We start from the raw sequence: 12,436 nt of genomic DNA on the forward strand, positions 1-12,436 counted from the left end.
TTATTGAAGATCGCCCCGTTCCTCCACTTCCATATTCACCATGCTGTTACTGCAAAGAGTGCATTACTTTCTAAAAATCCTTTTTCCAGCCACCTCCCAAACAATTTGGAGGCACAACTTGGATACGAAGAGGGCAGGATTAATCTCCAAACAGCATCCGCTTCTGGGCAGGATCTTAGAATATGCTCTACATAGATGGCTAGAAACAAAAAGTAAGAGGACTAAAAGTGGTTAATTTAAAAGTTGAAGACTAAAAATGACAGTGCCACCAAAGTCGGAGGACCTTTACCGGTATTTACTCAATATTTTAGTATTGTTTCCATAATTTTAATAGATTTAAAAATACATTTATTGAAATGAAACTAATAATCCATTAGTATTTAATATTTTTTTTAAAAATTATAAATACATAAATATCTGTGCATGCTACATATTTTGTATTTTTCTATTTTTGTGTTACCTAGATTATAGGTATTAAAAATGCTTAACATATTGTGCCCCTTTGACCCATGGATAAGTTCGTTTAACAGTTTTTTAAAATGTTAAGAGTATATTTTAATAATTTTTAAATTATAAATCTTAAAATATATATATAATAAAATAAAAAACGACGGTCATCCTACCCCTCATCCTTCGTCTTTGCCGGAGACGAAGGAAGAGGAGGTGGGGTGGCTTTTTTTTTTTTTTTTTTTTTTTTTTTTTTTTTAATTTTCATTTTTTAAAAAGTTTTTAATTTAAAAATTAAATAAATAAATTAGTCGGTCACCGGTGATTTGACTGGAAATTTGACCAGAAAATTTAAAGGCAAAATTAAATGTGACACAAATTGAATAGTTATGCACTTAATTTAAAAATTTTAATAGTCAATAACTAAAATTGATACATGTATTATAGTCGAGGGACTATAAATGTATACTATGTAATTCTGTAAATTGGTATACACCGTCATAGTATTCCCGGTCCCTCCTATGCAAAAAAATAAAAAATAAAATCATGTAATGGTTGCAATTTTCTTGTCATATAAAAATGTCTAGTGGTACGAAGTGGTTCTTCTAAATGGGACGTCATGGGTTTAAGCCCCAATGAGGCAGTATTGACTTTTTTTTTTTTGTATAAGCTTGAGAAAGTAATTATGAACATATAATACATTGTAACAAAATCAACAGTACTAAAAATAAGTATTAATTATTCAATTATAATAATTCAACTAAATATTGATATTTAATTACACATTGTTTTTAAATTAAATAAAATTACTTATATGATTTATTCTCTCATGTATTTTTTGTTACTATTAGTTTTTTTTTTCATAAAAATTTAATTGATGGAGTGTTTGAAAAATAAATTATAAGCCAAAGTTAGTATAAACACAAATATTTAAAATTCAATACCCGAATATGAGTCAAAGTGGCAAAAAAAAAGAATGAGATTTAAATTATTACGGTATTTTTATTTAAACATTATACATTATAAATTTTGTTTGTTAGTGCCAATAGTAGCTATTTATTGTAAAAGATCCTTTAATAAAAATTAATTATATTTATGTTAAATTAATCTATAATAATAAAAAACACTTTATTGACTGAGCCCATCACACTAAGTATTCTTCTTGCGATTTATAGAACTTACATTGTATACACCATCATGTAGTGATTGCAAATTTTTTTTATTTTTGTTTGTCACATAAAAAAATATTAATTATTCAATCATAATAATTCTACTAAATTATGATATGATAATGATAATTACACATTACTTACCGCATTTATGATTTATTATTTTATCTAATTTTTTGTTTCTTTATGTTTTCCATGAAATATTTATGGGGTGTTTGAAAAATAGATTATAAACCAAAGTGAGTAATATAACACAAAAATTTATGCTTTCAAAAAAAAAAAAAAACACACAAATATCTAAAATTTAAAATCTAAATAACTGCCCAACAAATACATTATTGTCAGTTGAGAAGAATGCGGAAGAAGTCGGTCGAGCCTGCCCAACGTACACTTTTTTTTTTTTTTTTTTTGGAAACTGCCCAACGTACACTTACTGACCCCTTTATATAGATACCTCTGCCAATCTCCAGTTCTTCATCGCCTGGAAGACCCCTTTACTACGAAAGACTGCTGCGATCTCCCCGGCCTCGCCGACTCGTCAATTACTATGGTAAGTATTCAACAAAAACTTGCTAGTGTTATTTTGAATCTTTGTATTTTCTTTGAATACTTGTTAGATTTGGCAGATAAAGTTTAATCACTATGTAGTTCTTTGCTCCCTTTCTGTATTCCTGGATTTCCCCACATTTTTGGGTTCTTTATCCGTTATTATTTAAAAAATGATTTTTAGTGTGTTTAAGTATTCTTTATAGTTTTTAAAATGTTTTTTTCGCTGTTCTTGTTAGTTTTTAAAATGATTTTCAGCATTTGGAAGTGTTATTTTTAATTAGTTTTCAGAGTTATTTTTTTTAACATTTACATTCTTGATATGTTTTTTTCCTTTATTTTTGGTTCTTTTCCCTTTGTTATTTTTAAAATGATTTTTAGGGTTTTAAAGTATTCTTTTTAATAGTTGATGTTTTCCTGTCAGTTCTGAACACACAAGATGATCTACAGGCTGTATGCTGGGCTATTCTTCTTGCTCTGTGTTGATATATGACGGACAGGGAGTTGGCTTATTTGGAGTGCATCCACTTGTTTGTGTAGATACTGGATCACTTTTTTAGTAATGTCTGCGAGTTAGATTTGGTTTTTAACTTTCACAAGGTATGGTTTGTCAGTCTTTCTCATTGTGAATCTCTGTATTTTCTTTTATTTCTACTGTATTCACCTTGTGTATGCTGCATTGTAATTTATACTTCTGATTGATTGTTTTCCTATGAAGGTATATCTAATCTTAGATGAATTCGTTCTCGGTTGGGAGCTCCAAGAAACAAGTAAGAAGGTGAGAGTAATCGCGAGAAGAAGGATTTTTCTCGCGCCTTATCCTTGTTCTAGTGACGTGTACTTTGCATAGATTTTGCAGAAAAAATGGATGTTTGATTTCTTCTGAAACTGCAGGCTATCATAGAGAGTTTGAATGAATTGGAGAAGTTGGAGTAAAGATTGATGATCCATGATGGCCAACCTTCATCCATATTCCAAAGTATGCACCTTTTTCATTTGCTCCCCTTTGATCTTTCTGAACATTTAGGATTATGCCTGCTTCTGTTTGAGACATTGAATCTCTAGAATTTCTTTCGATTTTACTCGTAAAGAAGATGGATTGAGTGTTCATGTCATATGATTGAAGAAGATATTGTGATTGATAGGTCATTTCCTCCCCCTATTCATGATTGAGTTTGCTTCTGTCCTTTAGGTAGAGAGTGCTTTCATGTGAGATTGCTCAACTCTTTTTGTTTCGGTCCAATGTCATATCTTGTCAAACATGAAACATTTGTCTCGTCAATGATTATCTTGAAACGCTTACTTAATTCACAACTTATTGAAGTTATTATGTATGATACGAAACATCATTTGTATTGAAGGAAGCAATTTTGTTTCTGCTTTCCTGTATGAAAAATTTCTTACTGATTTTCCGATGTTATAGCGTGACCTGAGGTTCGTGAATCAGCAGGGTTGGCATTCAGCACTCTCTACATGGTACCACTTGTTAGTTCTTGGTGTGTTGTTGACATACCAGTTTTTATATTTTAAATATTAGTTTGATGATGGTTCATTGTGTAGACTGCTGGAATGCAAGCAATTGATGAGATTGTTCCTACACTTCTGCATGCTCTGGAGGAAGATCAAACCTCTGATACTGCTCTGGATGGTTTAAAACAGATTTCTTGGTTGAAAACCATTTGCAAATGTGTATTTTCTTACATTTCTGCCTGCCTCATATCCTTCCCAAGCTTGTCTACCTTCCCCTTTCGTAAGTATTGTGACTATTTCTTATAGCTTTTTTTATTTTTTATTTTATTTTTATTTTTTATTTTATTTTTATTTTTTATAGAGTAGTATTTCTTTATTATTCACAATGATCTTTGGTTTTATATCCAGCGCCTTCAATGCACATGCTTTGGGAGCTTTAGCAGAGGTTGCTGGACCTGGTCTTGATGGCCCCCTTGGTACCATCCTTCCTGCTTTACTCACTGCAATGGGCTATACTGATATGGTAGGAACCTAATTTTTATGCCATAATGCCATTTACTTGGTTTCTAAGTTGATTTGTGTTTTTTTTTTCATTGCATAATTTGCATGTGTCATGCTTTCACCTTGAAAATATCGGAGGTTCAAAGTCTCACCAAGAAAGCAGCAGAAACTGTTGTCACTGTAATTGATGAGGAAGGTATCGAGTCTTTACTGTCGGAGCTTCTCAAAGGAGTTGGAGATATTCAGGCATGATTTATTGTTTTGCATAATGCTAATGTGACTTTCTTTTCTTTGTATTCCAGTTCTTAGCTAACACTATTTAAGTTTTATTCTTCCAGGCTTCAATCAGACAAAGTTCTGCGTACTTAATTGGATATTTATTCAAAACCAGTGATCTATATCTTGTTGATGGGGCTCCAAATGTGATATCCACCCTGATTATTTTACTAAGTGATTCAGATTCAGCTACCGTGACGGTATTATTTTGATTCATTGCATGACATTAATACAATGCACTTTAATTTACTGGTTTATCTTACCGTGCTCCTTTACAGATTGCTTGGGAAGCATTTGTCTAGTGTTATAAGTTCAGTTCCTAAAGGAGTTCTTCCTTCGTATATAAAGTTGGTTCGTGATGTATACAAACATGCAGGGAGGACCAGTTCTAAATTTCTAATACCTGGTTTTTGCCTCCGGAAAGCTCTTCAACCTGTGCGTGCTTCCTATTTCCCTCCAGGTATTCCTGCTTTGTTGTCCGACTGATTGCACTCTGGAGTGGTATCTTCTTCTTTCTCTTATTCTCACCATTGGTTGAATTCTTCAAATCTACTAAAGCCTTTAATGTAATGGAACTTGATTTCAGGGTATAGTATTTGCAGTGGTTTAAGTGATGTGATGGCCAGTGCTGGGAAGAGCCAGTTGCTGAGTTTCATGGACAAGCTTATCCCTACCATTCGGACAGCACTTTGTGATAGGTTTGAGATTGTTTACTTGTATTGAAGGAAGCAATTTTTCTGCTTTCCTGTATGAAAAATTTCTTACTGATTTTCTGATGTTATAGCATAACCTGAGGTTCGTGAATCAGCAGGGTTGGCATTCAGCTCTCTCTACAAGGTACCACTAGTTAGTTCTTGGTGTGTGAATATTAGTTTGATGATGAATTGATGATGGTTCCTTGTGTAGACTGCTGGAATGCAAGCAATTGATGAGATTGTTCCGACACTTCTGCACGCTCTTGATGATGATCAAATCTCTGATACTGCTCTGGATGGTTTGAAACAGATTTTAAGGTTGAAAACCGTTTGCAGTGTATTTTCTTTGGGAGCTTTAGCAGAGGTTGCTGGACCTGCTTTACCCACTGCAATGGGCTATACTGATATGGTAGGAACCTAATTTTTATGCCCATAATGCCATTTACTTGGTTTCCTCATTCACATCATTTAAATTTGAGTCATTGCTTAATTTCATTTGTAAATTTGAGCCGTTGCATAATTTACATTTGTAATGCTTTTACCTTGAAAATATAGGAGGTTCAAAGTCTCGCCAAGAAAGCAGCAGAAACTGTTGTCACTGTAATTGATGAGGAAGGTATCGAGTTTTTGCTGTCGGAGGTTCTTAAAGGAGTTGGAGATATTCAGGCATGATTTATTGTTTTACATTATGATAATGTGACATTCTTTCTTTGTATTGCATTCTTTAGCTAACACTATTTAAGTTTTATTCTTCCAGGATTTAATCAGACAAAGTTCTGCATACTTAAAGTGATTCAGATTCAGCTACCGTGACGGTATTATTTTGATTCATTGCATGACATTAATACAATGCACTTCTATGTACTGGTTTATCTTACCGTGCTCCTTTACAGATTGCTTGGGAAGCATTGTTTAGTGCGATAAGTTCAGTTCCTAAAGGAGTTCTTCCTTCGTATATAAAGTTGGTTCAGATCAGTATCAATGTTTTTCCCATGAGCTTGAAAGTGTATTCTGTTCATTTGGTTCTATGTGCATTAACCAGTTTTTAACTGTGATTTAGGATGCGGAGAGTAGCATATTCCATGAAGTTGATTGGCATCGAATTGAACTGGATGAAGCACTCACCATAAAATCCTGGAGAACTGTGAGTGCTAGGGCTGCATTCACATTGTCTGCACATTGCAGGTGGTGTCTCACTGGTATGGACTTCAGGTATGTTTCCTCATCTAAGTTCCCATTTATCATATTTCCTAAAAAAATGAGGCTTTCATAAGACCGTCTCATTTGTTAGAAATCTGATTTATGTTAATGATGTCCTCACTAATTGCTGCAGAATAATTTGCAAGATCTTTACAGCCTTCTGTGTTTCTTGCATGTTGAGCCATGGTGCAATTGGGCATGGTATGTTTTCTATATTACTAACTGTATATATACATGCTAATAAGTTTAACTGAATTACTTAATTGTTTGCTATCTTTTAGGTGGAATAAGTTAATACAGAGACCTTATGAGAATGGTGATCAGAGAGCATTGAAACTGATCAAGGCAATTCTTAGGCCACTAATGCTTATGAGAACAAAGGAAACAAAGGACAAGGAAGGGAGGTAGTTCATTGTCTTTTTTTTTTTTTTTTTTTTTTTTTTTTTTTTTTTTATAATAGTTTTCTTGAAAACTCAAAGTTTACTTGAGAGGCAAAGCCTTATCTGGCAGCTCAATTAGTCCAATTCTTGTCCTGCCACCAACTGACATCCAAGTCATTGAGTGTGAACAGTCGGAAGCAGAGCGTGATTTCTATGATGCCCTCTACAAGAAATCTAAAGTAAGATTTGCAGCCCCAGCAAGTTTGTTTGGTTTCCCATTTTCTCATGCTCTTTAAATACCCTCCAAGAAAGCTCTGATTTGTGTGTGTGTTAGAAGTAATAGCATTTTCAAGGGTTCTTTCAGATTATTCAGACATGTGGTTCGAAATCTGATATGCATTTTTGGGACTGGGAACTGACAGTTTGTTGTCGATGAACCATGTAGCACAAGGCAAAGTTCTTCACAACTTTGCAAACATTCTCCATCCTTTTCTTGTGATGAGGTGAAATGCCATTAGAGCTTTACTGTGCATGTCTCTATAATGAAATATACTCTGATCTCTAAAACAGTTTATTTCCCCTAAATCTGCAACCGGGCCCGATGTAGACTAATATGCAAACAAACCCTGATTTGGACAAGGTTGCACAAAAGTATGTAGGGATCAAACCCTGATTTGGCTATACTGATATGGTAGGAACCTAATTTTTATGCCATATTACCATTTACTTGGTTTCCTCGTTCACAGTTATAAAAATATAAAAGTACTTAATTTCAAAATAAGCTTTGTAGAAAAAATGTTAAATAAAAAACTGAACCATAAAAATGAACCATAAAAAAACAACCAAAAAAGCATAAAAAATAACAAAGCAAAAAGAACCCAAAAATGTAGGAAAATCATATTAAGAATGTAAATTTTAAAAATAAGGAAGTGAATATAACACAAGAAAAGAACAAAAAACTCAAAAAGAAAAATCAAATCAAATCAAATATATTAAAAATAACACTGAATCATTTTAGAAAGTATAAAAGATTACATGAAAAAATGCTAATAATTTACTGAAAAAAGTACTTAGAATTAAATATTCCCACTGGAAAAATACATCAATTGTAATAAAAAAGAAAGCAAAGAGAAGACACAACCAATACTGACACAAAAGGAGGCAACAAAACATATAAACAACCTGTCTATAAAATAAGGTTTGGAAAAATAAAACATGGTGATACATTTTAGAGAAATTAGAATATAGGACACACCAGAAAACATATGACTTGGGATGAGTAATAAAATAGGAACTTTGCATAAAATTTATGGAACAGCAATGCTATCCGACCATAAAACTTCACCTTACCAACCCAATTTCAGAAACTTGAGCCCCACAATGGGTCGTAATACCTACCCTCTTGATAGGACCATATGCCTCATTTCTGTTTTCAGTCGTCTCATAGTTCTGAAAACAAAAACAACACAATCAAAAAAGTCCTACAATATACAAACAGACTGCGGCTTAAATTGAAGTTAATAAGCTCTACTCACAAGTCTAGCTACAAAAGGTGTCTTGTATGGATCTCCAGTAACATTAGGGTCATTATTTGGACCATCTGCAGATTTGTAGCATGAGAACATTGAGTGTTATTCCAATAGACATATGTATATAAACAAACAGAGTCATGGATCGTGCGTGCATCTTAGAATAGAAGACAAGGGCTTGTATACATTTCTTAAGCTCTTCAGCAACCTTTTTTGCACCCTCTTCCAGTCGTATCTTGTGGACCCTAGCTCTTCTTTGTGCCTGGATTTCAAGTAGCTTCTGCTACAGAACTAGAAGTGGAAATGGCATCTTCCAGATAGCAAAATTGTTCAGACATGTCAAGGAAAACAAAGATTGATCAAAAAGCATACTAAAAATCAGGGAAATGAAAATTACTAAAGGGGAAAGATGAATCAAGAGGAAGATAAATGACAGACTAGACACTAATAGGTAATACAATTAAGGGAGATCATGAATTAATATGTTGACATGTTTGAGTGTGTTGGAGGTTGGAAAATCTATCAATATTAAGATCGGCCAAGGAATTTTTCTCCTTACAAAACTATTAAAATGTAATAGGTTAAACTAACCAAAAAAAAAAATTCTCCATAAGAAAATATGAACTATTGAACTTAAAATCAACATGAAAGAAATAATTAATCAATGATATCTAACCTTTTAAAGAGGTCCGATAGAGCATTTTCCTAAAACGAAAATCTTACCCGAGTTTCAACCTCCTTGGTAACTGTCCTTAAAATCCATTTACTGTCACAATACAACTTTTTATAGAATACTTGAAAATATTCAAATTCAAAACTTTCAAATATGGAAAATTCAACAATAAAATTACAGAGTAAGAAAAACATAGGGATTTAGGGCTTAATGAAATTATGAGATAGGATAAATTGAATAAGGAATTTAGGGACAGACCTGAAAAGTGAAAAATGCATACTATGGCAACCAAGACGATTCTTGTGCTCCACTGACATATTGATTTATATACCAGTATTACTTTAGCAAATATTTCACTGGGATGAACAGTTTGAGGGTGTAGGACGTAGAGCAGAATGCAGAATTTACAGATTCAAAACAAGCATGAGCATACCTTCTGCAAGATTGGATAAATTTTCAACTTTGAGTTGCCCTCATCCTGAGGAATGATAAAGAAAAAATTAGCAAGATTCCAGAATGTTACAGAATAAATTCAATATACCAGTCCAAAAATGATGTTCTTAGCACTCAATGCAGGGTTTCAAAAAATATAATACATGGATTCAGGTGACTGCATGAAGACTAGAAACACATGAAAATCGTTTTTAAATCCAAACAAAACACTTGAAATTAATTTTTAAAACTAAAAAGAACACTTGAAAATCATTTTAAAAGCTAATAAGAACACTTGAAAATCATTTTAAGAACTAAAAAGAACACTTGAAAATCATTTTTAAAACTAAAAAGAACACTAGAAAATCACTTTTAAAACTAGAAAGAACACTTGAAAACCATTTTTAAAACTAAATAGAACACATGAAAATCATTTTAAAAACTAAAAAGAACATTTGAAAACCATTTTTAAAACTAAAAAAAAAAAAAAAAAAAAAAAAAAAAACACTTGAAAACCATTTTTAAAACTAAAAAGAACACATGAAAATCATTTTAAAAACTAAAAAAAAAAAAAAACACTTGAAAATCATTTTTAAACATTTAAAAGAACACTTGAAAATCATTTTTAAACATTAAAAAGAACACTTGAACATCATTTTAAAAACTAAAAAGAATACTAAAATTAATGCTAAAAATAACTCAAAAAGAAATTTTAGAAATATAAGTACAAAATTGAAAAATGAACTATGAAATTACACAACAAAACTAAAAATAAGTAGAAAGAACACCAAATAATAAAAACATAATGATCAATAAAAAAGAGAAATTATCCAAGAGAGAGATCTTATCTGAAAATCATAGGAAAACTCAAAGCGCTAATTTCTTTAGCAGAGCATCATATCTAAAACAGAAATATAAGAGACCATGAGGATTGAGCTTAGCCTCCTCCATTGTAAACAAACTTGTAACATCTAACTACAAGCCAAGTAATGATGTTCTATAATTTAACATAACTGTTTGAAGATAGTGTGGTACCTTTTGAGGAGGAATTCCCAACAGTGTGCCCAACTCATCAAAGCTGCCCATAGATGAACAAGGACAAAGTTATTAGCAACATCCAATGAGCAGTACCAAAGCAATAATAGGGAAACTGTAAACAACAAACGGGAAATCTAATAAACAATAGTATTATCCCTTTGCCTCTTACCTTATATTTGTATAAAGTTTGCTAGCACTCAGTAGGTTATGCTCAATCGTAAGCACGATCCAGAACAGTAAGTTATCTGGCAGAAGTGCTTGCTGTTGTAACAATTAGGTTAAGAATTAGATTTTAGGCACTTGAAATCATATAAATATTAACAGTACTTAAACCAAATAAAAGATAACCCTTTGGGTGTAGTTTTTGTTCTTCGGCAAAAGCATCAATTCCAGGTTTTCTCAGAATCCTCTCTAGATAGACCTGAAAAGTGAAAAATGCATATTATGGCAACCAAGATGATTCTTGTGCTTCACTGACATGCTGAATACATGAATATACCAGTATTACTAAGGCAAATATTCCACTAGGATGAACAGTTTGAGTGTGTAGGAGGTATAGCAGAATGCAGAATTTACGGATTCAAAACAAGCAGGAGCATACCTTCTACAAGATTGGACAAATTTTCAACTTTGAGCAGCACTCATCCTGAGGAAAGACAAAGAAAAAATTAGCAAGATTCCAGAATGTTACAGAATAAATTGAATATACCAATACAAAAATGATGTTCTTAGCACTCGATGCATGGTTTCAAAAAATAGAATGCATGGATTCAGGTGACTGCATGAAGACTAGAAACACTTGAAAATCATTTTTTAAAACCAAACAAAACACTTGAAAATAATTTTTAAAACTAAAAAAGAACACTTGAAAATCATTTTTTTAACTAAGAAAACCACTTGAAAATCATTTTAAAAACTAAAGAGAACTTGAAAATCATTTTTAAAACTAAAGAGGATACATGAAACTCATTTTTAAACACTAAAAAGAACACTTGAAACTCATTTTTAAACACTAAAAAGAACACTTGAAAATCATTTTAAATAATAAGAACACTTGAAAATCATTTTTAAAACTAAAAGAACACTTGAAAATCACTTTTAAAATGAAAAAGAACACTTGAAAATCATTTTTAAAACGAAAAAGAACACTTGAAAATCATTTGTAAAACTAAAAAGATCACTTGAAAATCATTTTTAAAACTAAAAGGAACACTTGAAAATCATTTTTAAACATTAAAAAGAACACTTGAAATCATTTTAAAAACTAAAAAGAATACTAAAAATAACTTGAAAAGAAATTTTATTAGAAATATAAGTACAAAATTGAAAAATGAACTATGAAATTACACAACAAAACTAAAAATAAGTAGAAAGAACACCAAATAAAAACATAATGAACAATAAAAAAGAGAGAAAGATCTTATCTGAAAATCATTGGAAAACTCAAAGTGCAAATTTCTTTAGCAGAAATATAAGAGACCATGAGGATTGAGCTTGGCCTCCTCCATTGTAAACGAACATGAAACATATAACTACAAGCCAAGTAATGATGTTCTATAATTTAACAGGACTGTTTGAAGATAGTGTGGTACCTTCTGAGGAGGAATTCCCAACAGTGTGCCCAACTCATCAAAGCTGCCCAATAGATGAACAAGGACAAAGTTATTAGCAACATCCAATGAGCAGTAACAAAGCAATAATAGGGAAATTGGAAACAACAAAGGGGAAATCTATAAAACAATGGTATGAAAGAAAATAGTATTATCCCTTTGCCTCTTACCTTATATTTGTATAAAGTTTGCTAGCACTCAGTAGGTTACGCTCAATCATGGCACGATCCAGAACAGTAAAGTTGGCAGAAGTGCTTGCTGGTGTAACAATTAGGTTAAGAATTAGATTTTAGGCACTTGAAATCATATAAATATTAACAGTACTTAAACCAAATAAAAGAAAACATGGTATGGTTTTAGTTCTTCAGCAAAAGCATCAACTTCAAGTTTTCTCGGAATTCTCTCTAGATAGATCTGAAAAGTGAAAATGCATATTATGGCGGCAACCAAGATGATTCTTGTGCTCCACT

General features: G+C 32.0%; 3 protein-coding genes and 1 long non-coding RNA gene across 8 annotated transcripts; 3 read left to right on the top strand and 1 right to left on the bottom strand.

The window, feature by feature from the left end:
* Window positions 1-256: 256 nt before the first annotated feature.
* On the top strand, window positions 257-3,098 carry LOC109161694 (AP-2 complex subunit sigma-like). The gene is made up of 6 exons (XM_019310184.1): window positions 257-291; window positions 2,067-2,166; window positions 2,544-2,615; window positions 2,703-2,762; window positions 2,881-2,940; window positions 3,057-3,098. The coding sequence occupies exons 1-6, from the start codon at window positions 257-259 to the stop codon at window positions 3,096-3,098; spliced, it is 369 nt and encodes a 122-aa protein (XP_019165729.1).
* Window positions 2,107-4,992, top strand: LOC109162035 (eIF-2-alpha kinase activator gcn1-like). 2 transcript variants are annotated; one of them, XM_019310681.1, is made up of 10 exons: window positions 2,107-2,166; window positions 2,587-2,762; window positions 2,881-2,940; window positions 3,057-3,141; window positions 3,586-3,638; window positions 3,723-3,912; window positions 4,041-4,155; window positions 4,272-4,379; window positions 4,472-4,609; window positions 4,786-4,992. In XM_019310681.1, exons 6-10 carry the CDS (start codon window positions 3,848-3,850, stop codon window positions 4,807-4,809), a joined length of 450 nt encoding a protein of 149 aa, XP_019166226.1. In that variant the 5' UTR covers window positions 2,107-2,166; window positions 2,587-2,762; window positions 2,881-2,940; window positions 3,057-3,141; window positions 3,586-3,638; window positions 3,723-3,847; the 3' UTR covers window positions 4,810-4,992. The 2 variants fall into 2 exon arrangements, with proteins under 2 accessions (XP_019166226.1, XP_019166225.1); XM_019310680.1 differs by lacking the exon at window positions 4,786-4,992 and adding an exon at window positions 4,688-4,779.
* An 880-nt stretch (window positions 4,993-5,872) lies between these two features.
* LOC109162038 lies at window positions 5,873-7,232 on the top strand. 4 transcript variants are annotated; one of them, XR_002051001.1, is made up of 6 exons: window positions 5,873-5,919; window positions 5,998-6,316; window positions 6,438-6,505; window positions 6,586-6,708; window positions 6,824-6,923; window positions 7,049-7,232. It is a non-coding gene; the product is annotated as an uncharacterized LOC109162038 (long non-coding RNA). The 4 variants fall into 4 exon arrangements; XR_002050999.1 differs by having other exon boundaries at window positions 5,886-5,919; window positions 5,998-6,065; window positions 6,165-6,316; window positions 6,824-7,232; XR_002051000.1 differs by having other exon boundaries at window positions 5,875-5,919; window positions 6,815-7,232.
* A 640-nt stretch (window positions 7,233-7,872) lies between these two features.
* LOC109162036 (U1 small nuclear ribonucleoprotein 70 kDa-like) lies at window positions 7,873-10,382 on the bottom strand. Its single transcript, XM_019310682.1, has 5 exons — window positions 10,354-10,382; window positions 8,937-9,364; window positions 8,400-8,475; window positions 8,220-8,284; window positions 7,873-8,133 (listed from the first exon to the last, which is right to left on the bottom strand). Exons 2-5 carry the CDS (start codon window positions 9,078-9,080, stop codon window positions 8,026-8,028), a joined length of 393 nt encoding a protein of 130 aa, XP_019166227.1. The 5' UTR covers window positions 9,081-9,364; window positions 10,354-10,382; the 3' UTR covers window positions 7,873-8,025.
* Between the last annotated feature and the right edge of the window lie 2,054 nt (window positions 10,383-12,436).

The sequence above is a fragment of the Ipomoea nil genome, unplaced genomic scaffold (assembly GCF_001879475.1).
Source record: "Ipomoea nil cultivar Tokyo-kokei standard unplaced genomic scaffold, Asagao_1.1 scaffold2926, whole genome shotgun sequence".
Taxonomy (NCBI): domain Eukaryota; kingdom Viridiplantae; phylum Streptophyta; class Magnoliopsida; order Solanales; family Convolvulaceae; genus Ipomoea; species Ipomoea nil.